The sequence below is a fragment of the Peromyscus leucopus genome, chromosome 5 (assembly GCF_004664715.2).
Source record: "Peromyscus leucopus breed LL Stock chromosome 5, UCI_PerLeu_2.1, whole genome shotgun sequence".
In the NCBI taxonomy this organism is placed as follows: Eukaryota; Metazoa; Chordata; class Mammalia; order Rodentia; family Cricetidae; genus Peromyscus; species Peromyscus leucopus.
This window is the reverse complement of record NC_051067.1, coordinates 8,408,003-8,435,319: the sequence shown is the minus strand read 5'-3', so window position 1 is coordinate 8,435,319 and position 27,317 is coordinate 8,408,003. Positions and strand designations below refer to the sequence as shown.

Here is a 27,317-nt window from a genome sequence, read left to right as displayed (position 1 = left end):
TTTTTAATGAACTATAATGTAAATGTGGAGTTGACTATTTGGAGTATACAATCCAGTGGTATGTTCATGGATTTGTGCAACTATCTATTGTAGAACATTTTCATCACTCTGTAGACTCCCCTGTCCTTTATCAGTCCTCTCCTATCTCCTCCACCCTGGGCAACCAGAAGTGCACTTTCCATGTCTGTAGTTTGGCCCCACTGGACATTATCCAGGTAGAATTATATAGTGTGTCCTCTTCTCTGACTACTTTTTATCTCTTGGTAAAGTCACTGTTTTCAGAGGTCCACGTTGTGGAATTTCTTAGTGCTTCATTCTTTTCATTGTCAATTTTTTTTTTTTTTTTTTTTTTTTTTGGTTTTTTGAGACAGGGTTTCTCTGTGTAGCTTTGCGCCTTTCCTGGAACTCGCTTTGGAGACCAGGCTGGCCTCGAACTCACAGAGATCCACCTGCCTCTGCCTCCCGAGTGCTGGGATTAAAGGCGTGCGCCACCACCGCCCGGCTTCATTGTCAATTTTTAAAAAACCATTTATTTACTTTAAAAATGTTTGTTTATGCTTTTTCCCCCCAAGATAGTCTATGTAGCCCTGGCTGCTCTTGAACTCACTGTGTAGACCAGGCTGGCCTGGAACTCACAGATGCTCTGCCTCTGCCTCCTCAGTGCTGCGATTAAAGGTGTGTACCACCATGCTGGGCTTTTAAATATTTTTTTTTTCATTTGTTTATTCCATGCATTTTATTTTGTGCCTGCATGCATGCTTGCTTGAGCACATGCACCATGGCCTGTGTGTGGATGGAGGTCAGAGGCTAACTCTGGGGAGTCTAATTCATCTTACCACCTTGTGGGTTCCAGGTGTCTACTCAGGTTATCTGGCCTGTATGCAAGTACTCACTAAGCCATCTGCTAGCCCAGCCCTTGGCTTTTTCTGCTCTCCACCCAGTAATATTTTATCAGGTGGATATATCACATTTAGAAGAGGTGATGTTGGAGGTCCCCTGAGGGGACTTAATGCTCATGATTCTTATATTGTGTTCTTTTTGTTTCTTTTTAAGGCATGGCTATGAGAAGCCCACACCAATCCAGACTCAAGCAATTCCTGCTATAATGTCTGGACGAGATTTGATTGGCATTGCCAAGACAGGAAGTGGAAAAACTATTGCCTTTCTTTTGCCCATGTTTAGACACATCATGGATCAGAGATCATTAGAAGAAGGAGAGGGGCCAATAGGTACAAGTCTTCTCACCATGGGATTCTTAGATGTGCTTGTTGTAACATGAGAAAGACCTGGTTCTTTAAGTTATTACTTAGGATGCTAAAGATGTCTTTATATGCATTTCCTTTATCAATCTGGCAGTTTGGGGCTGGTTTCCCCTTATCAGCAGGTGGATTGAGAATCTTCAGAGCTCTGGAGTGACATCTGGGAAGTATAAAAATAAGGCTGGCACAGCTCAGTTTTAAAGCTCTGACCTGGCAGGTATACCCTCATGCATCTCTTTATTTATGTTGAGGTGTGTTCTCAGCCCAGTATCAGTGCATTATAAACTCAGTATAGGAGAAAGAGAAATGTAATTTCTAGGAGTCTTTTAAGGTGATAGTGCCAGTATTTCATGTATGAGTAAGTCTTCAAATTCAGACTTCTCATTTTCGAAGTTCATGTTTGAATATTTGATTAGGGAAACTATTCAGTTCTTTTTGTGCAGATACAGGCATGGTGTACTGTCTGTGGCTCTCAGAGTGAAGTGCTCCTGGGAAGCAGCTGTGTGGCCTCTGCAGCACAGCGGTCACTTGATTCCCTTTGTCCTGGGATTTGCTGTTGGAAACTGTTCTGTTCCAGGGTTTTTCTGAGGTTATGTATGGTGTTGAACTCTGAGTCTATTTGCCCTTTACCTTGGTTTCTGCCATTACTAAGTTTTTGAAATACAATTTTCAGACTTCCATAAAGACAAACAAATTTGACTGAGACAAGCCGTCCTGCAGAGGTCAACTTTAGCGTTTTTCGTTTTTTTGTTTTGTTTTGTTTTTCGAGACAGGGTTTCTCTGTGTAGCTTTGCGCCTTTTCCTGGAACTCACTTGGTAGCCCAGGCTGGCCTCGAACTCACAGAGATCCGCCTGCCTCTGCCTCCCAAGTGCTGGGATTAAAGGCGTGCGCCACCACCGCCCGGCAACTTTAGCGTTTTAAAGTGTCTTCTAAAGGGTTTTTGGGTTAGGCTTTGACATATTTATCTTTTCAGCTGTCATCATGACTCCAACTCGAGAACTGGCTTTACAAATCACTAAGGAATGTAAGAAGTTTTCGAAGACCTTGGGACTCAGAGTGGTCTGTGTGTATGGAGGGACAGGAATCAGCGAGCAGGTAGTTAGAATAAAGTACTCAGCCTTTCTGTGTTTTTCAGATTGAATGTTCCAGTGAGTTAAGTAATTCTTTCATTTTAGAGTTTGGATGTAGGTGATCGCCTTTAAAATCTTTAAGGGTATTTGGTGTGAAATAATTATAAGAATGAATTAGGTGCTTGTGGTGTGCCTGTATTCCTAGCATTAGGAAAACTGAGGAAGCAAGATTGCTGGCTTGAGGCCTTAGAACTACACAGAAAGACCCTGTCTTTAGAAGAAGGGTGGTGTGTGTGTGTGTGTGTGTGTGTGTGTGTGTGTGTGTGTGTGTGAGAGAGAGAGAGAGAGAGAGAGAGAGAGAGAGAGAGAGAGAGAGAGAGAGCGCGAGCGAGCGCGAGCACGCTGTAATCCCAGAACTCAGCAGAGGCAGGAGAATCACTGCAAATTTGAAACTGGCTTTGTATACATAGTATGTTCCAGGCCAGCCAGATATATGTGGCAAGACCCTTTCTTTATATCTCTGGCTCCTAAGAATGAATGATGTTATGCAGGAAGCATATGTTCTGTAGAGACTAGGCATAACATGGCTGTAGTTAATGTCATTATATTTTTAAATCTTGTTAACAGAGTAGATCTTAAAACATTCTTTTCACAAAAGACAAAAATGGAATACTCTGTGATAAAATACGTAAATACATAACTTGATTGTGTTAATCATTTTGCTGACTGTGTATACCAGAATACATCATTTGTGTTTCTAAAACCTATTCTTTTTGGTATGTGCTGAGGATTATTGAACCAAGGGCTTCATGAATGCTAGGTGGGGAGTTCTGTTACCACTGAGCTACAGTCCTCTGGCTCCTAATACATACACTTCATTGTTGTTAATCATTTCTCAGAAAACCTGGGTGAATATCAGAAAACAAAAAAAAACCATGTCTGATACAGAATTCTGAAGTCTTTTTTTTGTGTGTGTGGGGGGTGGGAGGTGGGGTGGGGGGTATTAAGACAGGGTTTCTCTATGTAACCCTGGCTATTAGCTCTGTAGACCAGGCTAGCTTTTGAACTCACATAGATCTATCTGCCTCTGCCTCTGAAATGCTGGGTTTAAGGTGTGCACCACCACCACCAGGCTTGAAGTGGTTCTTAGCATTGGCATGCCCTCCTGCCTGAGATGGCAGGTCTGCCTTTTCATTTTATAAGTGAAGAGTTACACAGAATGATTAAATGAGTTGACCAATTAATTAGATTAATTAGAGCTGGAGTTTGATATGTAGCAAGATTTACTGTCTTTGATTTAGCATTTTCTCAAGAGAGGGTGTCTCTATTATGTAGCCCTGGCTGTCCTAGAAGTTGCTCTATAGCCCAGACTGGTCTTGAATTCAGAGAGCTCTCTGACTCTGCCTCCTGAGTGCTGGTGTTAAAGGTGTGTATCACCAAGCTTAGCAAGAAAACTTATTTCAGAAATAGTGTTGTAAAAACATGCCTTGGGAATGTTTCACTTTTTTGCTATTTTAAATACTTGAACTGTTCATTTTTGTCAGTTTATTTGACTATACAGCCTATAATAAGAAATACATTTATAAAATTTTTTTTTTCTTTTGATTTTTTTTGAGACAGTGTTTCTCTGTGTAGCCCTGGTGGTCTTGGAACTCACTCTGTAGACCAGGCTGGCATCGAACTCACAGAGATCCTCCTGCTTCTGCCTCCCAAGTGCTGGGACTAAAGGTGTGTGCCACCACTGCCTAGCTATAAAACAAATTGTGTGTATTTGTGACAGGATCTCAGATTGCCCAGGATGACCTTGATTTCCTGAACTTTCTCTTCCTGTCTTCCAAGTGCTGCTCTTGTATGTCTGTGCCAGGAAAACAGTTTTGAAAGCATTGATAACAGGAACATCTTAGAGCTTTTGCAGTGAGAGTGGGGTGGCTTCTGCCACATGCACTTCAAGTTCCCACCAGACGGGCAGGTGGATGATGCTGCCAGGCTCACTTGAGCTTTGAGATCAGACATGCATTTCAACTCTGTCATAGAAGACACAGGAGGAGAGTCAAAGCGTTTGCAGAGGAGTCTGTGGGTGACTGTGTGCTCTCTGTTAGTACGGCCTTGCTTCTACAGGAAAGCAACTAGTATACCTTTTTCTTTTTCAGTTTATTTTTTAAAATCACATTGTGTGTGTGTGTGTGTGTGTTTGAGCTTGCTTGTGTATGTTTGTCCATGTGCACATACCACAGCACATGTGATATAGTCAGAAGACAATGTATAGAAGTCAGTTTTCTCCTTTTACCATGTGGGATCTAGGCATTGACTTGAGTTGTCAGACTGGCAGCAAGCACCTTTACCCACAGCGCATAGTGCTAGCCCTATACTATGCTTTCTTCAATATTTCAAACATGTGGGAAGCAGTATGTCATGTGGAATATTTGCCACAGAAGATCTCACTCTTGCTGGTACCTCTAACTATAGGAGATGACTCTCAGGCCAGCATTCCAGAGGCGCAGTTGCTTTAGGGCTGGAGAGATGGCTCAGTGGTTAAGAGCACTGTCTGCTCTTCTAGAGGACTTGGATTTGATCCCAGTGACTCACAACCATCTATAACTCCAGTTCCAGGAAGAGCCAGTGCCCTCTCTGGCCTCTGCAGGCATTGTGTGTATGTGGTGCATAGACGTGTGTGCAGGTAAAACACCCAGATACATAAAACAGAGGGCGAAAGGGAAGAGAATGATCTAGTGCATGTGTATAGTATAACCCGGTGCACACATGTTTGTTTAGAGCTCAGGCAAAGGTTACCATGTCCAGTGTGCTTTCATTGTGTGTTCTGTTTGTAAAGCTGCTGGCTGTAGCTTAGAACACTGATGTCATGGTTTCCTAAATTTGGAAAGCATTGATGTTTGTGTTAGAATATGTATTTTATTGCTTATTCTGACCTTCCTATTTTGGTTTTTGAGCAATAGTTGCAAACTAAAATTTGTGAAATTCTTTGGTTTGATTAACTTTCTGACCCTGGTTGTCATCCTGCTGCTCCCTGGCCTTCGGTGCTTAGCAGCCCAAGGGTCACATGCCAGCCTCCAGTCTTCTACTCAGACTGTCTACCTGCTAGAGCCATGAGTGGGCCAGATGCTGTTTTCACATCTGTTCAGGAGCTAGTGATGACTAGTATAGTATATAAAATCTCACCCTGTTTCATTAGATTGCTGAGCTGAAAAGAGGTGCTGAAATTATTGTCTGCACACCTGGTCGGATGATTGACATGTTAGCCGCTAACAGTGGTAAGTCACAGGCGTATTTATTGTTTTCTTTCCTTTTTGAACTTGACACGTTGTTATTAAAGCAGACATGAGAAACCAACAAAGGGTTTCTTTGTTTCTTCTTAAAGCTGTAATATCTTAAAATGTGAATTGTAACAGTTGTAATTGTTGAAAGTATTAATAAGTTTTTGGCAGTTCAATTTTCACAGCTAACTCCATAGGACCTTATTAGCATTTAACTTGACTTTTTTTTGGGGGGGAGGCTTATCTTTTTTTTTAAAAAGTGGCATCATAGTCTTTTTATTATAAAATTCTTCACAGAAGCTAGTATTTTATAATAGACAAATTAAGTTATTGCAGCTTCAAGAAATGTGTCTTTTGTAAATACTGCATGCTTTTAGCTCAGATGTTATGCTTTGTTAAAATATTCCCTATCAAAACTGATACTAAACTGTTGACATTATTTAACTTCTGTGGAGAAAGGCCCTTGAGGATTTATAGACCTGGCCTTCCGAGACGTTAACCGTCAAAGGTAGGTGACTTAATGCTGTTTCCAACCTTGCGAGACTTGGCGGCTGGAGATGTTAGGGTGAACACTCTGTTTAGTTTTTGAAGAAAGGGCTCTTTAGAGATTTCCATCACAGCAGTCAGACTGTATGTAACTGAGTGTTAGAAGTGCATGTTTGTCCTAGGGTTCCTTCCGCCTGAAACTTGGGGAAACCTGGTTCTCCGCGAGGTTGTCTGAGGCCTTGCGCTTGGGGAGCAGGTGAAGGTCTGGGGATGAATGCTGACTGTAATTCCTTGTTTTTTCTCACTGTTGTGTGAATTAAACCTCCTGAAAATCATCTTCATTCATTTTAACTTTCCCTTTATTTGTCTTTTTCATTATCTTTTAATAACTATTTTATACATATTTTTGCCAGGTGGTTGGTTCTGCAGTTGATAGCAATGCTTACTTTGAGAAAGGATTTTCTGTATTTTTAGTTTTTAACTGGTTAAGAAGCCAGGGCTATTTCTTTAAATCAGTGGCAGCAATTAATAATTTAGTGTGTATCTTTGTGTAGAAAAGTATATTTATATGTAATGCAGTTGTTATTTAAAGTTTGTGTAATATACTGTTACCCAGTGATTTTGAGCAGTAGTTTATTAGTGGTTTACCATGCCCGGCTAAGGCATTTGCTTCTGAGTGTATGGTCGTAGCTGTAAAGTGAGAGGGGGTTTCTGCCCCTGAGGTAGTTAGCACTGGAACTGCTTTCCACACATGCGCTGTAATCTCTAATATGTTTTTTTCTAGGTGATGCTGTCAGATAATGGCTGATGTGGCTCGATGCTTCATCTCAGTCTTAGTTTTATGATGTGTTTTGGAGAGGGCTGTTTTCTGAATTTTACAGGTTCTTCAGGCCCTATGATGGTATGCAAGAGACGAGTTTGACAAAATAAAGGGCCTCATATACCCACTGTCAGAAAGTACTTGCCACTAGATTAAGACTTTTCGACCAAAGTTTCTTTTCACTGTTTAAAGAAACCTAACCTACCCCTCTGCTTAAGTCAGGCATTTTAGTTCCCTTTATGGTTTTTTAAAAGTTCTTGCTTGTCATCATGAATTGTGACTGATAGTTAGTTTTCTTTTTGTCTTTCTTTTCCTCTCTCTTTAGGTCGGGTCACAAACCTTCGAAGAGTGACTTATGTAGTTTTAGATGAAGCAGACAGAATGTTTGACATGGGTTTCGAACCCCAGGTAATAATTGAATTTCTTTGTAATTTTAAAGGTTATCTATTTTATTTTATTTTTTTTTTTGGTTTTTCGAGACAAAGTTTCTCTGTGTAGCTTTGCGCCTTTCCTGGAATTCACTTGGTAGCTCAGACTGGCCTGGAACTCACAAAGATCTGCCTGGCTCTGCCTCCCCAGTGCTGGGATTAAAGGCGTGCGCCAATACCGCCCGGCCTAATTTTAAAGGTTTATTCTACTTTTAACTGTGTGTATGGTATGTGTCTATGTGGTTTGTGCACATGAATATAGGTGCCTGCAGAAGCTAGAAGTGTCAGATCATCCTGGAGCTGGAAATAAGTGATTGAGAGCTGTTTCGTGTGGGTGCTGAGCAGGTGCTTGGAACTGGACTTGGGTCCTCTCTAAGAGCCATCTCTCCAGCCCCTTATTAAGATTCTTAAGTTTTTGGAATATAAAGAGGATTTTGTAATTGCTGTGAGAATGAAATGTTTGTATGGTCTTGAGATTCATACTCTGTGTTGCCTGGTATTAACAGTGTATTGGCAACATGGGGAATTGAAGTAAATATTTATGTTTCAGATTAAATTTTTAAAACTTGTGTGGTTTTTGTTCTGACATTCCTCAACAATCTCAAAGTGCCATTGGGCAGGCTGGATTTAGAGTACTGATGATAAGAGTACTAAAATCTTTTGATATTTTGGCTGAACATGGTGGTACATGCCTATAATCCCAGCACTTGGGAGGCAGAGGCAGGAGGATTTCTGAGTTTGAGGCCAGTTGGATCTGCATAGTGAATTCCAGGTCAGCCAGGGCTGTGTAGAGACCCTGTCTCAAAAGCAGAGCCAGGCAAAGCAGTGTAAGTTGTGAGTGTGCTCTCAGGCTGCATATGCTTCTAGAGTGCATAGTGCATAGCAAAGAGATGAAGTGGCTATGGGAAAGTATAGCAGAAGCATAGTGGTTAGCTTTTTCCTTTAGTTCCATATAGTTCCATATCCTCCAGAGAGACGTTGCCTGCCATATAGTACCTTTGTATTTAGATTTAGAAACTGAATTATTATCATTATTATTATTTTAAGATTTACTTATTATATATACAATGTTCTGCCTGCGTGTATGCCTGCAGGCCAGGAGAGGGCACCAGATCTCATTATAGATGGTCATGAGTTGGTTGCTGGGAATTGAACTCAGGACCTCTGAAAGAATAGCCAGTGCCCTTAACCACTGAGCAATCTCTCCAGCCCTATTTTTTTGGTTTTTTGAGACAGAATTTCACTGTGTAGCCTTGGTTATCCTGAAACTTGCTCTGTAGAAAGGCTGGCCTCGAACTCAGAGATTTGCCTGCCTCTGCCCCCCCCCCTCATGCTGGAATTAAAGGTGTGTGCCATCAACACCTGGCTAGAAACTGAATTCTAAATGAGATATGAGTAGGTGGTCCTAAAAAAACAGGACTGTGGAATACTTAAACCATCGACAAAAAGTTAAAGAAATGCAGACTAGTTAACTTGGAGCAGAAGACTTACTGTCATAGTCTTATGGTCTTGTTGAATAGAACTGGACCAAATGGGAAGCCAAAGGGAAATTGAACTGAATTTAACATGAGGAAGGGCTGAATAAGCTTTGTTTCAAGGTAAAACTGGTTGCATTGTCAGTGAGGGGCGGAATTGAGTAGTGTTTTTCCCCCCAATATTTATATATTTATTTTGGGAATGGGTGTATGTGTGTATGGAGAGGGGGTGTCCTACAGCACAGTTGTGAAAGGCAGGTGACAACTTTGGGGGTCAGTTCTTTTCCTTCCATGATGTGGAACCCAGGAATTGAACTCAGGCAGTCAGGATTGTTGACAAGTTCCTTAATCTACCAAGCCAATGTTATTTTTTTCTTTTCCTGTTTTTAAAAATTATTACTAAAACCCGTTTGGGAGGAAAATTAGAGGGAGCGATGCTTTTTGTGAACTTTATTGGTTAAAAACACACGGTAAATAAGTCTTCGGTGCCATGGGTACTATTTGGATATTGATCAATCACTGTGACTAATACAACTTGAGGAAGGGAGAGTTTATATTTTGGCCTCTGTGATGGCTCTGTTTGGATAGGAGTAAGAAGGCAATAGTGTGCTTCTAGGCAGAGTCTATACTAAGAAGATAATGAAAATTGAGAATTAAAGCACATCGCTGAATGTACATCTTTCACTTAACTAAGTTGTTTAATGACATAGATGTTAGGTGTGGACTCTCCTTTTTCATGTATTTATGCAAATTGCCTTAAACTTAAAACTTCCAGGGTAAAGAATGAGCTTTTAGGGATGGCGAGATAGTGTGGTCAGTAAAATGCTTGCAAGAACCTGAGCTTAATTCCCAGAGTGCACACATAACACAAAGTCAGGTCGAGTGATGCACTTTGAACCCCGATACTCGGCAGTGGAGACAGAATCGACCCCTGGGGCTCACTGGCCAGCCACAGTGCCTACTTGGTGAGTTCCACACTAGTGAGAGGCCCTGTCTCAGGGGCAGGAGAAAGGCAAGCAGTGCTGGGGGGACAGTCGAGACTGTCCCCCGACTTCCACGCATGTATTCTCTCGGACGCGAACACTTGTGCATTCTCTCTCTCTCTTACACACACACATACATTCACACAGACACTTTCTCTCACACAGACACACTTTCTCTCTTTCACTCACATACACATAAAATGAATTTTTGCTGTGGAGGATAAAATGAAGCTTTAAACTCATAGATGGCTGATTGCTTTGCGTCTTTCATAAAACTTAACTGCTTTTAGTTTTACTGAAGAAAAATATTTATTAACAGACATATTTCTCAGTGTGGAAGAGAGCGTTTAGAATAAATCAGCAGACTTGAGGGCAGCAGGCATTATCGAACCTGAGGAGTGGAAGGCAAAGGGGCAAAGACTTGAGGGAAGAGAGGAGAGTGTCAGGAAAGGGACGTTCCGAGGATTCAGCCTCCTTAAAGGACGTGCTTGTCCTCTCTAGCCCTGGCTGGCTGGCTTTGAGCATGTGAAATTAGATGAAGGTTCTGAAGTTCACTCTGTTTTTCTTTTTCTTTTTGATGTTTTCAAGACAGGGTTTCTCTGTGTAGCCATGGCTGTCATTTTACTTTCTTTTTAAATTACATTGAGTTTTACTTATTTACTGTATAGTGTGTGTGCGTAGGAGCATGTGAGTATCGTGGTTCGTGTATGTGGATGTTAGAGGACAACTTGTGGGTCCCTCCTACCATGTGGGTCCTGGGAATCGAGTTCAGATTGTCTGACTTGGTGGCAAGTGCCTTTATTGGCTAAGTCATCTTGCCAGCCCCATTTTTCCTTTCTTTTCTTTTTTCCACTAGGTAGACCAGGCTGGCTTCAAGCTCACAAGAGATCTGCCTGCCTCTGCCTCCAGAGTGCTAGGATTAAAGCTGTGCTAGGATGAGACCATAAATATACTTGTCAGTTATACAGTCACTTTAAGTATCCTGCTGTCTTACTGAGAGATTGTTGTAATGTGAATGACATGTCCTTGCTTCCCCCTCTCCTCATTTCCTTCCTGCCTTCCCTCTCGTGTGCTTGTAATACACATGTATGTGTGTGCAGACATGTCTGGAAATCAGAGGATGCTATTGGCTATTCTTCAGGAGCTGTATATCTTGTTTTTTGATGCAAGGCCTGTTGTGGGGATGCAGGGTTGCTGATTAGGCTATACTGGCTGGCCAGTAAGCTTTAGAGACCTGCCTTTCTCCGCCTGCCCTGGGCAGGGTTTAACAAGTGCATGCTTTCTATCTGGGTGCTAGGCTCGGAATCAGGTCCTCATGTTTATCTTAGTATGTACTTTACACTTGCCGCCCCAGCTCAGCCCGTCCCCCCTCCCCCACAGGGTTTCTCTGTGTAGCTTTGGAGCCTGTCCTGGATCTCACTCTGTAGACCGGTTTGGCCTCAAACTCATAGAGATCCGCCTGGTTCTGCCTCCCGAGTGCTGGGATTAAAGGCATGGGCCACCACTGCCCAGCTCAGCCTGCCCTTTTTTGACAAAGTGAAACTGAGAGCTGCAAATTCAGGTATACGATAAGTTCAGATTTTTTTAAGATAATGAATTAAAGTAACTGAAATAGCTCTCCAGAGTTCCTTCTGCCTGATTTAAACACTGTAAGTTTTTTGGAGACTCACTGTATTTATGTATGCATATATTGTTTTCTCAGGTTATGCGCATTGTGGATAATGTTCGTCCTGACCGACAGACAGTTATGTTTTCAGCTACTTTCCCTAGAGCTATGGAGGCTTTGGCCCGAAGGATCCTGAGCAAGCCCATTGAAGTTCAGGTTGGAGGCAGGAGTGTGGTTTGCTCAGATGTGGAACAACAAGTGGTAGGTACCGTTTTCAGGAAATTGTCAGTTTTCCTGGTGTTTAGGCAGTGTGTGTGCAATCCTTTTTGTATCATAGTTGTGAGATAGGTAGATAAATTCTAAAGTTAAATATTAAGCATCAGTTATAACCTTCAGTCTGTTGCCAGGTCCCGGAAATGACTTAACAAATCTCTTTTTTGGTTCTTCTACCAGAATTGAGGGCTCACAGAAATGTTGTACATCTTTGTCTTTGATTAATAGGATTTGAAGTTAAGGGCAGAGAGAGCTGACCAGTCACCATGGTTACAGGTTCATCAGTTAAAAATTGACATTTGCCTAGCCATTTTAAGGTGTAGGAAACTATTATTTTCTATTCATTCACTACAGATTAAACAAACATTTTTGTTTTAGGACACATTTGTGTTTTTTACATTAACTTGCTACAATGTGGTATTTTCAGATTGTGATTGAAGAAGAAAAGAAATTCTTGAAATTACTTGAGCTTTTAGGCCATTATCAAGAGTCAGGATCTGTCATTATATTTGTGGATAAGCAGGAACATGCTGATGGTCTTCTGAAGGACTTGATGAGAGCATCTTACCCTTGCATGTCTCTTCACGGAGGTAATGTGCTTAATTTACCCACGGGTATGTCTTTAAGTATTTAGCTTGCCAAGAACTGTCTTGTGCTCTGAGTAATATTTGCTTTGTTGTCTATAATGTAGATAGAAGAAATCTTACAGGTGTTTGACAAAATTTCACCTTTATGTAGTGCAGGCTGCTGTCTATGGCTTGATTGCCTTGAGATAGTGCCTCTCATTGTACCAGCTAGGTTTTCTGGCCATTGGGCTGTCTGAATCCACCTGTCTTCATGATCCAGTACCAGGGTTATAGGTATACTGTTTACATGGGCATTAGAGTCTTGAACTTGGGCAAGCACTGTTTCCCACTGAAGCTTCTCCCTGCCTCCTTGTGCCTAGAACTTTTTCATCATCCCAAATGGAAATTGTACCTGTTAAGCAATTATTCTCTATATCTCCCTTCCATCTGTCCATTATAACTAACATACTTCCATACTATCTTATGTCTTTATGAATTTCTTATTCTTTGTACTATATATTGTGAAATAATACATTTTATATCCCTTTGTGTTTGGTCTGGTTCACTCAGTCATGATGATTTTATGATTCATATTTTAACATGTATTAGATTTTCTTCTAAACACTGGATAATACCCTTTTGTGTATATTTACTCTCTCCCCTTGATTGACTTGTTGGTAGAGATCTGGAGTGATTCTGTAATTGACTGTTGTGTATGCTGTGAATGCGACATGTGGATATCTTAACAGCTTTCAGTTCCTTTGAGCAACGGAGTCGGTAGAGTCATAGAACTTGTACCTTAAGGTTTTTGAAAAATCATCAAATTGATCTTTCTTTTTTAAGATTTATTTATCTATTATGTATACATTGTTCTGTCTGCATGTATGCACAGATCTCATTACAGATGGTTGTGAGCTACCATGTGGTTGCTGGGAATTGAACTCAGGACCTCTGAGCCATCTCTCTAGCCCCAAATCTGATTTTTATTTCTGCATTTAGAACTTTCTTAGTGGAAACGGAAAATTTCAACATGTTTTTCTGTTTATCTCTTCATTGACTTGCAGGTATTGATCAATATGACAGGGACAGCATCATAAATGACTTTAAAAATGGAACCTGCAAACTCCTCGTGGCCACATCTGTTGCTGCTCGAGGTCTAGATGTGAAACATCTAATTCTTGTAGTAAATTACAGCTGCCCCAACCATTATGAGGATTATGTACACAGAGCTGGACGGACTGGAAGGGCAGGTAACAAAGTAAGTCTTTATAGTCATGTCTTTATTAAAGCACAGGTGTTTGGTTTTCGGAGTCAATAGCAGAGGTTATGATGATATTTTGAAAATCTTTAGGTAGCAGAACATAATTGGATGTTGTTAATCACATATGTGTGTGTCTCTATATTGAGGGTTTTTTTGTTTGTTTGTTTGTTTTCTAGGCAGTGTTTCTCTGTATAGTTTTGGTGCCTGTCCTGGATCTCGCTCTGTAGACCAGGCTGGCCTCAAACTCACAGAGATAGCCTGGCTCTGCCTTCCAAGTGCTGGGATTAAAGGTGTGTGCCACCAGTCCCTGGCGATGTCTCTATATTGTTAAAATTACTGGTTATGGGGCAGGAGAGATGGTGCTTTGGTTAAAAAGACTGGCTCTTTTTTGCAGAGAATCTGTGTGTAGGCAGAGTTATCCTGTCCCAACCACCTGCTGCCATATAACCAGCAGCTGCTTCCCAAATAACTGACTCAAAGACTTAATATAAATTATAAATGCTTGGCCAATAGCTCAGGCTTGTTACTAATGAGCTCTTATAACTTAATGCTTTTTTTTAATCTATGCCCGGAGGCTTGATCCTATTTTGTGTGGTAGACTCGTTCTCTGTCTAGCTGGCATGTCCTCTCACTCCGTCCTTCTTTCCATTGTTCTCAATTTGGCTTTCCTGCCTAACTTTATCTTGTTGAGCTATTGGCTTGTGAGCTTGTTTATTAAACCAATCATAGTGACATATATTCACACAGTGTACAGAAGGATTATTTTACAACACCTGTGTCTGTTTACAGTATTCACATGGTGATTCACACCCATTTGTAACTACAGTTCTTGGGGATCCCGATACCCTCTTCTTGCCTTGGTGGGCACCAGGTATATATGTGGTGCACAGACATATAGGCGAAACACCCATACACATTTAAAAACCAAAATTAGGCTGGGCAGTGGTGGCACACACCTTTAATCCCAGCACCTGGGAGACAGTGGCAGGTGGATCTCTGTGAGTTTGAGGCCAGCCTGGTCTACAGAGTTAGTTCCAGGACAGCCAGGGCTACACAGAGAAATCTTGTCTTGAAAAAACCAAACCAAAACAAAATTAAGACTATCAGGTACCTTAGTGGTTTCTCACAGGTAGTGGTAACAGTTTGTGTCTCTCAGGTTTACTTTGCTCTCACCTAACATTTTCTGCACATAGACACACTTGTATGTAATTCAGGATGTTTTACTGCTTTTTGTTGGTTGTTTTTTGTCTTGACATATATAGTCTAAAGCCATGGCTCTAACCTTCCTAAGGCTGTGACCCTTTAATACAGTTCCTCACATTGTGGTGACACTGTAGTCATAAAATCATTCCATTGCTACTTCATAACTAATTTTCCTGCTGTTATGAATCATAATGTAAATATCTGATAAGCGACTCTTACAAAGGGGTCGCAACCCTTAGGTTGAGAACCACCAGTCTAAGGCCTCTTTGTTGTTTTATTTGAGGGATGATACCTTGTCAACACTGTTCACAAACTCTATGTGCGTCACCACACACAACAAAAGCAATTTCTTTTTTCCTTTTTTCTGTGTTACAGTGCTGGGATACAGCATGTGCCTCACCGTTGAGCTGTGTGCCCAGCCAGTCACCCTTCTAAAATAATTAATTTTTATGTGTGTGGATGTCTGCCCTGCATGTGTGTCTGTGCACCATGTGCATTCGTTGCCTATGGAGGCTAGAAAGAGGTGTTGTAACCCCTGGAACTGGAGTTAAGACGATTGTGAGCACCATGTTGGTGCTGGACTTTGAACCAGGTCTTCTGGAAGAGCAGACAGTGCTCTTAAACACTGAGTCATTTCTCAGGCTCTCTTGCCCCCAATAATTCTTTCCGAAAGCGTGGGGGTATTTTGTTGTTAGAAATATTGATAGTATATATTTGTTTTTTGTCAGCCTTAGATGTTGTATCATGGTATAACAGTAGTACCAACAATTGCTTATGTTCCTGCCAAACTGACCGTGTACTGGGCATTGTTCTAAGTTCTTTACACCTGTCATTTCGTCCTCAGGATCCCAGGGAAATAGATATGAGTTCATTTTATAGTGGAGAACCATGGAGGAACATACAACCTGTATCTTAGGCCTTGTAGCAGTAGTGCCTCCTTAACTGAGGTATTCTGAGGCATCTGGAAACTTGTCCTATAAAAGATTAAAGAGTGGGACTGGAGAGATGGCTCAGTGGTTAAGAACACTCGCTCCTTTTTTCTTTTTTAACTTCTTTCTTTTTTTTTTTTTTTTTTATTTTCAAGACAGGCTTTCCCTGTTTAGTTTAGTTTTGGTGCCTGTCCTGGATCTCACTCTGTAGCCCAGGCTGGCCTCAAACTCACAGAGATCCGACTGGCTCTGCCTCCCGAGTGCTAGGATTAAAGGTGTGTACCACCACCGCCCGGCAACACACATCTTTACAGAATACAAAAAGATTATTCCATAGCATACGGATTTTTTTTTTTAATTTTGGATTATTTTATGTGTATGTCTGTGTACCTCTTGTGTGCCTGGTGCACCACTGCCCGGCTCACTTGCTCCTCTTATGGAAAGCCCAGATTGGGTTTCCAACACCTACATGGTAGCTCATAACTACCTCTGTCCTCCATGGGTTCCTGCATGCATGTGGTACACAGGCATACCTCAAATACACATACACATGAAATAAATAAATTAATAAGTTTTTTAAAGGTTAAGAAGTAGCATATATTTTTAGTGACCCCAAATACTCTCTCATCACCCCCTCTTTCTCTTTGCGCATGTGTTTTTATAACCGTCTAAAACAGGAATTTTAGCTCATGGGAAGCACAGTGGCAGAGCCTGGACAGCAGGTGTGACTTTAGATATTCCTGACATGAGGTTCAAATGTCTGAAAATGATAACCTGATGGTTTGCTCTCTTCCCTGCCCCTGTCTGCCTCTTGCCTGGGGCATCTGAGCGCTCCACTTTCCAGACTTCCAAGAAGATGATACAACTGATTTCATTTTTGCAAAATAGTTTCAGAAGTACATAATTATGTAAAGAACATTTGTATACACAATCAAATACAAACACACACTTTGGATCTTAAAAACATGAGCAGAGTGTGAAGGTGCATTTCTCTAATACCAGCACTTGGGAAGCAGAGGCAGCATCAAGGCCACCTTGAGCTATAGAACTAGACTCTGACTCAGAAAACAAACCCAAAATAGAAAGCTTTGTGTATAAACATCCTAAAACTAAGATGTTAAAGCTGAGCATCGTAATTCATGCATGCAATCCCAGTACTTGGAAAGCTGAGGCAGGAGGCTTGCCATTAGTTGAAGGCCAACATTGGATACAGAGTGAGACTATCTTTAAAAAACAAAAAATAAAAGGCGCTGGAGGGATGGTTCAGTGATGGTTCAGTGGTTAAAAGCACTGACTGCTTACGGACGACCCTTGGTGGCTCACAACTGTCTTGTTATCTCCAGTTCCAGGGGATTTACTGCCCTCCTCTGGCCTCCATAGGCAGGGCATATATGTATGTGGTACACACACATAGATGCAGGCAAACACTCAAATACAAACATTTTTTAAGTTTATTTTTTATGTTTATGAATGTTTTACTTTCATGTATGTGTAGACATAGTTTCTTGTCAGCTGACACAGAGACTTATTAATAATTATGAAAGCTTGGCCTGTAGCTTAGGCTTGTTTCTTTCCTTTTCTTTCTTTTCTTTTTTTGCTTAGGCTTCTTTCTAACTAGTTTTTAAAACTTTAATTAACCCCTTTCTATTCATCTCCATCCTGTCATGTAGTGGTAGCTTTCTTCCATCTGAACTTTCTGTTTCCTCTGCAAGTCTCCTGGCTTCTTCCTGACATAGGAGTAGCCTAGATTCCTCCTGCTCCTTCCTCTCTCTGCCTGGAAGTTCCGCTTATACCACCTGCCTACCTATGTACCATTCAGCTTTTTACACCAATCATTGCAATATCTTTAAACAGAATACAAATATCCCACAGTGTGTGTGTGGGGGGGTGTGCCTGCCACATGTGTACTTGGTGCCTGTAGAAATCAGAAGAGGGCTTTGGATTCTCTAGAACTGGAGTTACAGATGTATGTGAGCCACATTTGGGTGATTGGAATCAAACCTGGGTCCTCTGCAAGAGCAACAAGCTCTTAACTATTATCTTTTTTTTTTTTTTTTTTTTTTTTTTTGGTTTTTCGAGACAGGGTTTCTCTGTGTAGCTTTGCGCCTTCCTGGAACTCACTTGGTAGCCCAGGCTGGCCTCGAACTCACAGAGATCCGCCTGGCTCTGCCTCCCGAGTGCTGGGATTAAAGGCGTGCACCACCACTGCCCGCCAAACTATTATCTTTTTAAAGCAGTCTTTTTCAAAAAATGAGCATGCAGAATAATGGGTTTCTTGAGAATGGTTTGATATTTTTGTTCTTGTTGTTCGTTCTCTCCCAGTGCTCACTCCCACCCTGTGGTCCTCCTTCCGCAGCCCGCTGCTCTCCTCTCACCTGTGCTCTGTTAACTCTTCGTTCTCCCCTTCTTTTCTGTCAGATTTTTGACCTACGTGCACCCCACATGTATGCATTCATGTCTAAAAATTAAAATCTAGGATCCACATGTAGCATATCATCCACCCTTCCTTCCTTCCTTCCTTCCTTCCTTCCTTCCTTCCTTCCTTCCTTCCTTCCTTCCTTCCTTCCTTCCTTCCTTCCATTTGTTTATTTGTTTTTTGGTGTTTGTTTTTTGAGACAGGTTGATTCTTATTTCATTTAACCTAATGATTTCTTGTACCATTTTCTATAAATGTCATGATTTAATTTTTCTTTAGGCTTGTGTAAAATTCTGCTGTGTGCATGTACCCCATTTTCTTTATCCACTCTCCTGTTGCTGCATATGCTGGTTTTATTACTTAGCAATTGTGAATAGTATGGTATTTTCTGTCATTTGTTTTCTTAATATTAGCTGTTTTAACTGGGGTGAAATGGAACATCAAAGTAGTTTTAACTCATCCTTCCCTGCTAAGGATGTTGAGCTGGAGAGATGACTCAGTCAATGTGGACCTGAGTTCAGTTACCAGAACCCATGTAAAAAGCTGATGTGTGCAAGCATGCACTTGCAATCCCAATGCTGAGGAGGTTCACACACACACACACACACACACACACACACACACACACACACACACACACACACACACACACGTTGATTCCTGTGATTTGATGGCCAGCCAGCCAAGCTTACCTGACAAACTCCAGGCCAGTTGGCAACCTTGTCTTTTTTTTTTTTTTTAAGATTTATTTATTATGTATACAGTGTTCTGCCTGCATGCATTCCTGCTGACCAGAAGAGGGCACCAGATCTCATTACAGGTGGTTGTGAGCCACCATGTGGTTGCTGGGAATTGAACTCAGGACCCTAGAAGAGCTGCCAGTTCCTAAAACCTCTTGAGCCATCTGTCCAGCCTGGGAAGCTGTCTTAAATAGGGTGGGCAGCACCTGAGGACAGATGCCCAAGGGTATCCTCTTTATTCACTTATGTGCATGTCCTCTCTCAACATGCATATACACATAAAAAGTAAAGAATAAAATGACATTAGATTGTTAACTTGTTATGTGTGGTGCTCTCCAGAAGCTATCTCCAGAAACAGAGTTATGTCCTACCTCCCATACCAGGTTTGTTTGTCTCAAAGTGTCCCCCAAATCCTGTCCAGGAATGGACTGGCCTATAACTGACATGAGGGACGAGAACAGTGAGACAGCGGGAGAGTAGAACAAGATCTAAAAGGGCACCTCCTCCAACAGAGGTTACTGTTGCTTAGTCCTAAAGTAGAGTCCTGTAGTGAGGGAGCCACCTCCTCCAGCAGAGGTTACTGTTGCGTAGTCCTAAAGTAGAGTCCTGTAGTGAGGGAGGCACCTCCTCCAGCAGAGGTTACTGTTGCTTAGTCCTAAAGTAGAGTCCTGTAGTGAGGGAGGCACCTCCTCCAGCAGAGGTTACTGTTGCTTAGTCCTAAAGTAGAGTCCTGTAGTGAGGGAGCCACCTCCTCCAGCAGAGGTTACTGTTGCGTAGTCCTAAAGTAGAGTCCTGTAGTGAGGGAGGCACCTCCTCCAGCAGAGGTTACTGTTGCGTAGTCCTAAAGTAGAGTCCTGTAGTGAGGGAGGCACCTCCTCCAGCAGAGGTTACTGTTGCTTAGTCCTAAAGTAGAGTCCTGTAGTGAGGGAGCCACCTCCTCCAGCAGAGGTTACTGTTGCGTAGTCCTAAAGTAGAGTCCTGTAGTGAGGAATGCAGACAGCCTCATCCATGGCGTGGCGGGAGCACTCTGAATTGGGGCCTGCAGACACCTGCCTCAGCCTCCCCAGTGTCCACTTACTATTTGCAAGGGCTCAGTTCAATGGGGTTATCTGCCTACTGCTTTTTGTTCTTTTTTTTTTTTCAATTAAAAAAATTTTTTTATTCCTTTTACATACCAACCACAGATCCCCCTCTCATCCTTCCTCCTGCGCAACCCCCCACCCTCACCCCACCCCCACCCCCGCTTGCCCCCCATCCCCTCCTCCAAAAGGGTAAGTCCTCCTACTCAAGGCAGCCTCCCCAGCCCATGTCTTGTTTGATAGTGTTATCTTTTATTTTCTCTTTCCCTTCAGCTTCTCCATAATTCCTGACCTCAGATTATGCAAGAGAGCCATAGTGATGAACAGCAGCATAGTACTGACACAAGAACAGACATGTGGACAAAACAGAGTAGAAGGTCCAGAAATAAACCACAGCCTTAACCGTCTCATGTTTCAAAGAGATGTCAGAATTATGAAATATGAATAATTGTTTTTTCTTCTTAGCATTGCTTCGGCTACTTGCTATCTTCTGTGCTTCCATGTGAATTTTAGGATTGTTTTTCCTAGTTCAGAAAGGAATGTCTTTGGAATTTTCTGCATATTACGTTGAATCTGTGGATCACTTCTCAGTAATACAGCAGTGTCACACTATTCATCCTTCCTGTCAGTAGCTCCAGGTCTTTCCATCTTGTAGTGTCTTCTTCAGTTTCTTTTTTAGAGACAGGAATTCATGCACCTTAGGTGTGCAGCTGCCTCCACTTGTGTGGTGTGCTAGGCAAGCACCCTGATTAGAGAACACTTCTTCAGTGTCTGAACGTTCTCACTCTAGAAGTCTGGGCCTCCTTGGTCAGATTTATTTCTAGACCTTTTTTTGTTTTGAAGCTTCTGTGAAGGAGATATTTCTCATTTTCTTGTCTGTAAGCTTGTTATTGGTTTATTCGAAAGGTACTGGGTTTTGTATGTTGTTTTTGAGTTATATTGTCTAATTCTGCTTCCTCATTTTCATTAGGGTTATGCCTACACTTTCATCACAGAGGATCAAGCTCGCTATGCTGGTGACATAATTAAAGCTCTTGAATTGTCAGGGACGGCAGTGCCTCCTGACCTGGAAAAACTCTGGAGTGACTTCAAAGACCAGCAGAAAGCAGTGAGTCTTTAAACTTCCTTATGTGAGTCATTAACAAGATGGGAGAACACTGGATAATTTGGTAAATGTGTTCACTTACATCTTTTTTGTTTTTATGTTTTTTTGGGCAGGGTATTTCAATGTAGGTCTGGCTGTCTTCAAACTTGGTATATAGACCAAGCCGGCCTCAAATTTTCAGACTTGCCTGTTTCTGCCTCCTGAGTGCTCATATTAAGGGTCCATGTCCAACCACTTACATATTTAGAAGGAAAAATAGTGAAAATAGAATCTTTTGTTTAAACTTTGTCATGTTTTTGTTAAATTGGTATATTCTACTTTGAAAATATTTAACAGTGTTTACTTTAAAAATTAACTTGGTTAACTTTTTTCTTAAAAGGAAGGAAAAATTATTAAAAAGAGTAGTGGTTTCTCTGGCAAGGGATTCAAGTTCGATGAAACAGAACAGGCTTTAGCCAACGAGAGGAAGAAGTTACAGAAAGCTGCTCTTGGCCTGCAGGATTCCGATGATGAGGATGCGGCAGTCGATGTAAGTATCGGAGGTCTCTGCGTGTGTGCCATGGGTCGTATATGAACCCTGTTTAACTCATTTAATCTGGGCATTTTCCAGCATACTTGTTCATAGAACATACTTTACACATCATAGTAAACTATCCCAAGCTACATGTGGTCATACATGACTTTGCTCCAGCTACTCAGAGGGCTGTGGTAGGAGTGACCCCAGAGTATAAGGTCAGCCTGGGCAACACAGCAAACTTTCTCATATAGCCACAGATGACCTCTGCTGAGAACATAGTCTTGTAAATGTGTTGAACCTGACCATGCTGTTGAGAACACTGAAATCAGTGAAAGTATTGGTCCAGGACCACACTGAACACAGACAGGGCAGGTCTCCTGTCAATTGTAGGCCATTTCTTTCTGGTGCACCACACTAGCTTAGAATGAAGTGAAGTTGCTGTTTGGTTATGTGTTTACCTTGTAGTGAGTGAACTCAAAAGTTAGTAGGTTAGAGCTGGGCCTGGTAGCATGCTTAGCACTTGACTACTTAGGAGTCAGAAGAACCCTTTGAGTTTCATGGTGCTGTAGTCTATATAGAAAGCCGCAGGCCAGCCAAGGCTACACAGTGAGACCCAGTGTCAAAAAGAACAAAACAAAAAGTGATGGTGATCAAGTCATTAAATCTACCCTACTTTCAAGGGAAAAGTCACTCAGTTTTAAACTTGTTTTAATCACCATCAGTCACACACGACACACACGCACACAAAACAAATACAAATGTGATTTTTTTTTTTTTTTTTTTTTTTTTTGAGGCAAGGTTTCTCTGTGTAGCCCCGGCAGACATGTGCCACTGCCACCGCCTGGCCTATTTACTAAGATTTTAAAAAAAAAACACGTGCTGTTTAATTTAAAACAACCTCATTCAGTTAAATGTACAGTTCAAACACCCTCACCATAAAAACTATTTGATAGCTATAACCCAGTAAGGGAAAATGTGTGTTTTTTAAGAAGAAGCTAAATTAAGACCATTTCATTAGACAGGCTTTCTAAATTAATCTAATTTAAGTCCAACAAGCTTTCCCTACCTCTGAGACCAAGAAGATAAAAACCCACATCTGATCTGGTCTTCTGAAGGAAGTTGTGTGACTCCCATCATGATGCCACAAGTCATTTGGGCAAAGCAATCCTTTTTGTTTTGTCCTTTTTTCTGTTTCTATTCTGTTCTATTAACTAATTCTGTGTGTGTCTATGTGTGTGGTGCATGTACCATGGCATGTATATGGAGGTCCGAGGAACTTAAACTCGGGTCAGCAGGCTTACATGGCAAGTGCCTTTACCCAGAGCTGTCTCACCAGCCATTGTTCTGTTTCTGTTGGGTTTCTGAGCTCTCTTCAAAGACAAGGAGCTGGTGAGATGGCTCAGATAAGGTGCTTGCCATATACCTGGCCACGTGTTCTTTGAGACCCACACACAGTTAATGTCTTCTTCTTCTTTTTTTTTTTTAAAGATTTATTTATTTATTATGTATACAGTGTTCTGCTTGCATGTATGCCTGCAGGCCAGAAGAGGGAGCCAGATCTCATTACAGATGGTTGTGAGCCACCATGTGGTTGCTGGGAATTGAACTCAGGACCTCTGGAAGAACAGCCAGTGCTCTTAACCTCTGAGCCATCTCTCCAGCCCTAATGTCTTCTTTTTTAATGACAGTGTAGCTAACGGCACTAGGGTTCACGTGACTGTAGAGAACTGAAAGCTTCATTGTTGTTCTTCCTCCTAGGGAAGTTAGCCTTCATGTCTTTCCTCGTCCCTTCTCCTTTTCGTTGGTTTGTCTGGCAGGTTGTTGTTCTGTAACCTACCCTGAGTCCAGCTGTTGATCCTCCCATCTCGTCTCTGGAGTGCTAGGGTTAGAAGTCTATGTCACCACGCTAACCCGTTCTCCTTCCTTCAGAAGAAGGGGCTGGGGTGTGGCTCAGTCAGTAGAGTGCTTGCTCTGATCTCCAGCAGTGCATGAACTGAGTGTGGTGCTGCAAGCCCTTGGAAGAGGGAGCCTGAGAATCAAGGGGTGGAGATCAGGGCTGAAGACATGACTCAGTAGTTTAAAGCACTTGTTTGCTCTTCTGGAGGACCCAGGTTCAATTCTTCCAGCACCTACATGATGGCTCACAACCAGGGGAACCAAAGTCCCCTTCTGACCTCCTCAGGCACCAAGCATGTACATGGTATATATACATGCAAGCAGGCAAAACATACATGAATAAATGAAAGAAAACCAGTTATGCAATGAGTTTGAGGTCAGACTGAGCTACATGACAACTTGTCTCAGAAGAAGAAGAAGAATCCTCGTTTTAGGAGTTGGGGTGGGAGTCCTGCCTCAGGAACATACTGATCATTCCTCCTGAGAATCACTGGCCTTGAGTCATAGCCCTAACTTCCTTCATTATAAAATAATTTGGGCTTAGTGCCTGAGTCCTGGAATAGTTCAGTGCATCATTTGTACTGCTCTGGCTTGAGAGCCTGTGTTTCCTCATTGACAAGATTGGGATGAATTTTCTGTGCCTCTCAGAAGTCTGATTAAGCAAATCTTGTAGCATGGTGTATTTCTTTTCTTTTCTTTCTTTCTTTCTTTCTTTCTTTCTTTCTTTCTTTCTTTCTTTCTTTCTTTCTTCCTTCCTTCCTTCCTTCCTTCCTTCCTTCCTTCCTTCCTTCCTTCCTTCCTTCCTTCCTTCCTTCTTTCTTTCTTTTTTCTTTCTAATTTTTTTCCATTACAGACAATAGATTTTTGAAAGAAAAGTCAGTGAAGAGCTGTTTCTTTTTCTGTTGATCCATGTATTTGAATTTATGTAAATTTAACTAATTCTAGACTTTTATAGAAACATTCTTTTTTGTGTAGATGCAACTGAGTTAATATTTCTAACCCAGTACTTAACTAATCCTTGATTTCCCCTGGTCTAGATTGATGAGCAGATTGAAAGCATGTTTAATTCAAAGAAGAGAGTAAAGGACATGGCTGCACCCGGCACATCTAGTGTGCCTGCCCCAACTGCAGGCAACGCCGAGAAGCTTGAGATCGCCAAGAGGCTGGCGCTTCGCATCAACGCTCAGAAGAACCTGGGCATCGAGTCTCAGGTATTAAGTAATTTGTTCCGAGTCTTAGTTGTTCCTTCTGCGGTGACATGAGACTCTTGAGAGTGATGATTCAAACTGGCAGGGTTTCTTGTAGTCCAGCCTGGCCTTGAACCCTCTGTAGCCAAAGATGACCCTCTCCTGGTCCTTCTATCTCTACTTCCCATGTGCCAAGATGACAAGGGTGCTCCCGACACTGTGCTTCAGCACCACTTTCAATGTAGATCCTTTCCAGGAGCACAGTGAACAAGTTCTGTTAGAAAACAAGTTTCCAAGAATACAATCGTGCTCACTATAGGACTCTCTTTGATGTCTGCCTTCAGAAGTTCTCTCTGTAGACCTTCTATAGAAAGCCTGTTAGGAGTGAGTCATGGATAGCTCATACAGAGCAGATGAGCATCTTGATCGAGAACACTCCACAATCAGAAACTCTTCTTTGGTGACCTGATGTTGAATTTTTTTTTTTTTCTGTTCGTTTTTCAAGACGGGGCGTTTTCTGTGTATGTAGCCCTGGCTGTCCAGGAACTGTCTCTGTTGACTAGACCTCGAACTCAGACATCCACCTGCCTCTGTCTTCTGAACTCCGGGATTAAAGACATGTGCCACCACTGCTCAATATGTTTTGGACTTTTTTCTGTTCAGCTGTATATATTCAGATGGTAATGTCTGTGCAAATACCCTAAAATTTAAAAATTTAAGCCCTGAAGTGCTTCTGTCCCAAAGCATTCTGGGTAAGAGATCTCCAACTTGTACTGTATTTTCTTCTTACCAAGATTGAAAAATGTGATTCATTTATTTACTAATCTGTTTCATTGGGTGGGTTTATTGGCTACTGTTGCTGGAGAGCTTCTCTCCAGGTCCCACCGAGCCCCCACAGTCCCACAATCCACGTATAAAATAATCACTCAGATGCTTATATTACTTAAAAACTGTATGGCCGTGGCAGGCTTCTTGTTATCTACTTCTTCTGTCTTAAATTAACTCATTTCTATTAGTCTATAAGTTGCCACATGGCTCATGGCTTACTGGTACCTTACATCTCACTTGTCATGGCGTCGGCTGGCAGGTCTCTTCTTCTACCTTCCTGTTCCCTCAATTCTCCTCTCTGTTAGTCCTGCCTATACTTCCTGCCTGGCTACTGGCCAATCAGTGTTTTATTTATTAACCAATCAGAGCAACACATTTGCCATACAGAACATCCCACAGCAGGCTACAGAAGCAGTGCTGGGATTAAAGGCATGCACCACTACCACCACCACCACCACCCAGCTGAGGTTTTGGTTTTTAAACACAGGGTCTCGTGTTCTTTGGCCAACCTAGAGCTGGCAGTCACTTTCTTTCCTGTACCTCCTGAGGGTTGGGATTACAGGAGTTTGCCATCATGCCTGACATTGTTGACTTTTAAGTAAAACAGAATTCTCATGACATGCCCAAAGGATGAGTTAACTAATTTTGACAGTATTTTGAATGAGTCATTTACTATAATTTATTGAGTATTTGGATGGTTCACTGTGGGTGGGGGAGGACTCAGTGATGCAGCACAGGCATTTTAATGAAGTAGAAATGCATAGTAGTCACCAGTATATGCTTTTAGAAGAACTGTGTTATGTACTTCGTACTGCGAGTTAGCTAATGATCCGTGTCTGTGGTGCAGTACTACATGGTAGGCCACTGACTGTCCCTCAGTTTTCTTGTCAGGATGAGAGGAAAGTGACAGTATCAGTTATGGACTTACACTGGTCAGTCCCATGTGTGAGGAATTGCATTAGAAAGATACTTTCTGTTTATTAACCTGATTTAGTTGTTTTGAGGAGAATCATTGCGGGAAGGTCCTGTCTGCAGCTGAGGTTTAACTGGAGGTCTTCTTAAACCGCAGGATGTGATGCAGCAAGCCACCAATGCCATCCTCAGAGGGGGCACCATTCTGGCTCCCACGGTGTCTGCAAAAACGATCGCAGAACAGCTTGCTGAAAAGATCAATGCCAAGCTCAATTATGTGCCTTTGGAGAAACAGGAAGAGGAGAGGCAGGAGGGTGGCCAGAGCGAGTCTTTCAAGAGATACGAGGAAGAGCTAGAAATTAATGACTTCCCACAGGCAAGTGACAGAGAGAAATGTTGTTATACTGTGCAGTAAAAGTGCTTCTTCTGGAACAGAGTCCCTTCCTAAAACCCACAAACTGTTAGATCCTTGTTGTTCTGTCTGGGTTTATTTTATTTTGAGATAGGGCATCATAGTACAGCCTGCCCCAAATTCTGTGTGTAACTAAGGATGAATTTAATGCCAGGCCCTCTTACCTCTCGGGTGTTGGGAAGACAGGTGTGCACTACCACACCTGTCTCTATTGGTTTATTTTTTCAGTACTAGAGAGAGAACCTAGGACTTGATACATGCCAGGCAAGTACTTTAGTGCTTCTCTGTACTTCCAGCCCCTGAAATAGGATTATTTGTAAGTGAACATTAATGGCTTGGCTTTTACCTATATAAGGGAAATAGTAATAGACATTGAATAGACAAAGAATAGTATATTCTTTTTTGTTTGTGTTTTGTTTTTTTTTGAGAAAGGTTTCTTTGTGTAGTCCTGGCTTTCCTGAAACTCTATAGACCAGGCTGGCCTTGAACTCAGAAGATCAGCCTGCCTCTGCCTCCTTAGTGCTGGGATTAAAGGTGTGTGCCACCATTGCCCAGTGAAAAATCTTCTTTTTTAACCCAGAATTTTAGACCAA

General features: G+C 41.9%; 1 protein-coding gene across 3 annotated transcripts in view; it reads left to right on the top strand.

Annotated features, from left to right (window-relative positions):
* Nucleotides 1-27,317, top strand: part of Ddx46 (DEAD-box helicase 46) — a 54,534-nt gene that overhangs the window by 21,298 nt on the left and 5,919 nt on the right. For 2 of the 3 annotated variants that reach the window (XM_028863469.2, XM_028863458.2), the window contains exons 10-20: nucleotides 1,054-1,229; nucleotides 2,234-2,355; nucleotides 5,521-5,599; nucleotides 7,234-7,316; nucleotides 11,497-11,661; nucleotides 12,101-12,263; nucleotides 13,304-13,497; nucleotides 20,838-20,975; nucleotides 21,352-21,501; nucleotides 24,423-24,599; nucleotides 26,470-26,688. In XM_028863469.2, coding sequence (XP_028719302.1) covers nucleotides 1,054-1,229; nucleotides 2,234-2,355; nucleotides 5,521-5,599; nucleotides 7,234-7,316; nucleotides 11,497-11,661; nucleotides 12,101-12,263; nucleotides 13,304-13,497; nucleotides 20,838-20,975; nucleotides 21,352-21,501; nucleotides 24,423-24,599; nucleotides 26,470-26,688 — 1,666 coding nt within the window. The remainder of the gene's footprint in view (nucleotides 1-1,053; nucleotides 1,230-2,233; nucleotides 2,356-5,520; nucleotides 5,600-7,233; nucleotides 7,317-11,496; nucleotides 11,662-12,100; nucleotides 12,264-13,303; nucleotides 13,498-20,837; nucleotides 20,976-21,351; nucleotides 21,502-24,422; nucleotides 24,600-26,469; nucleotides 26,689-27,317) is intronic. The other variant, XM_028863462.2, reaches the window with a different exon arrangement.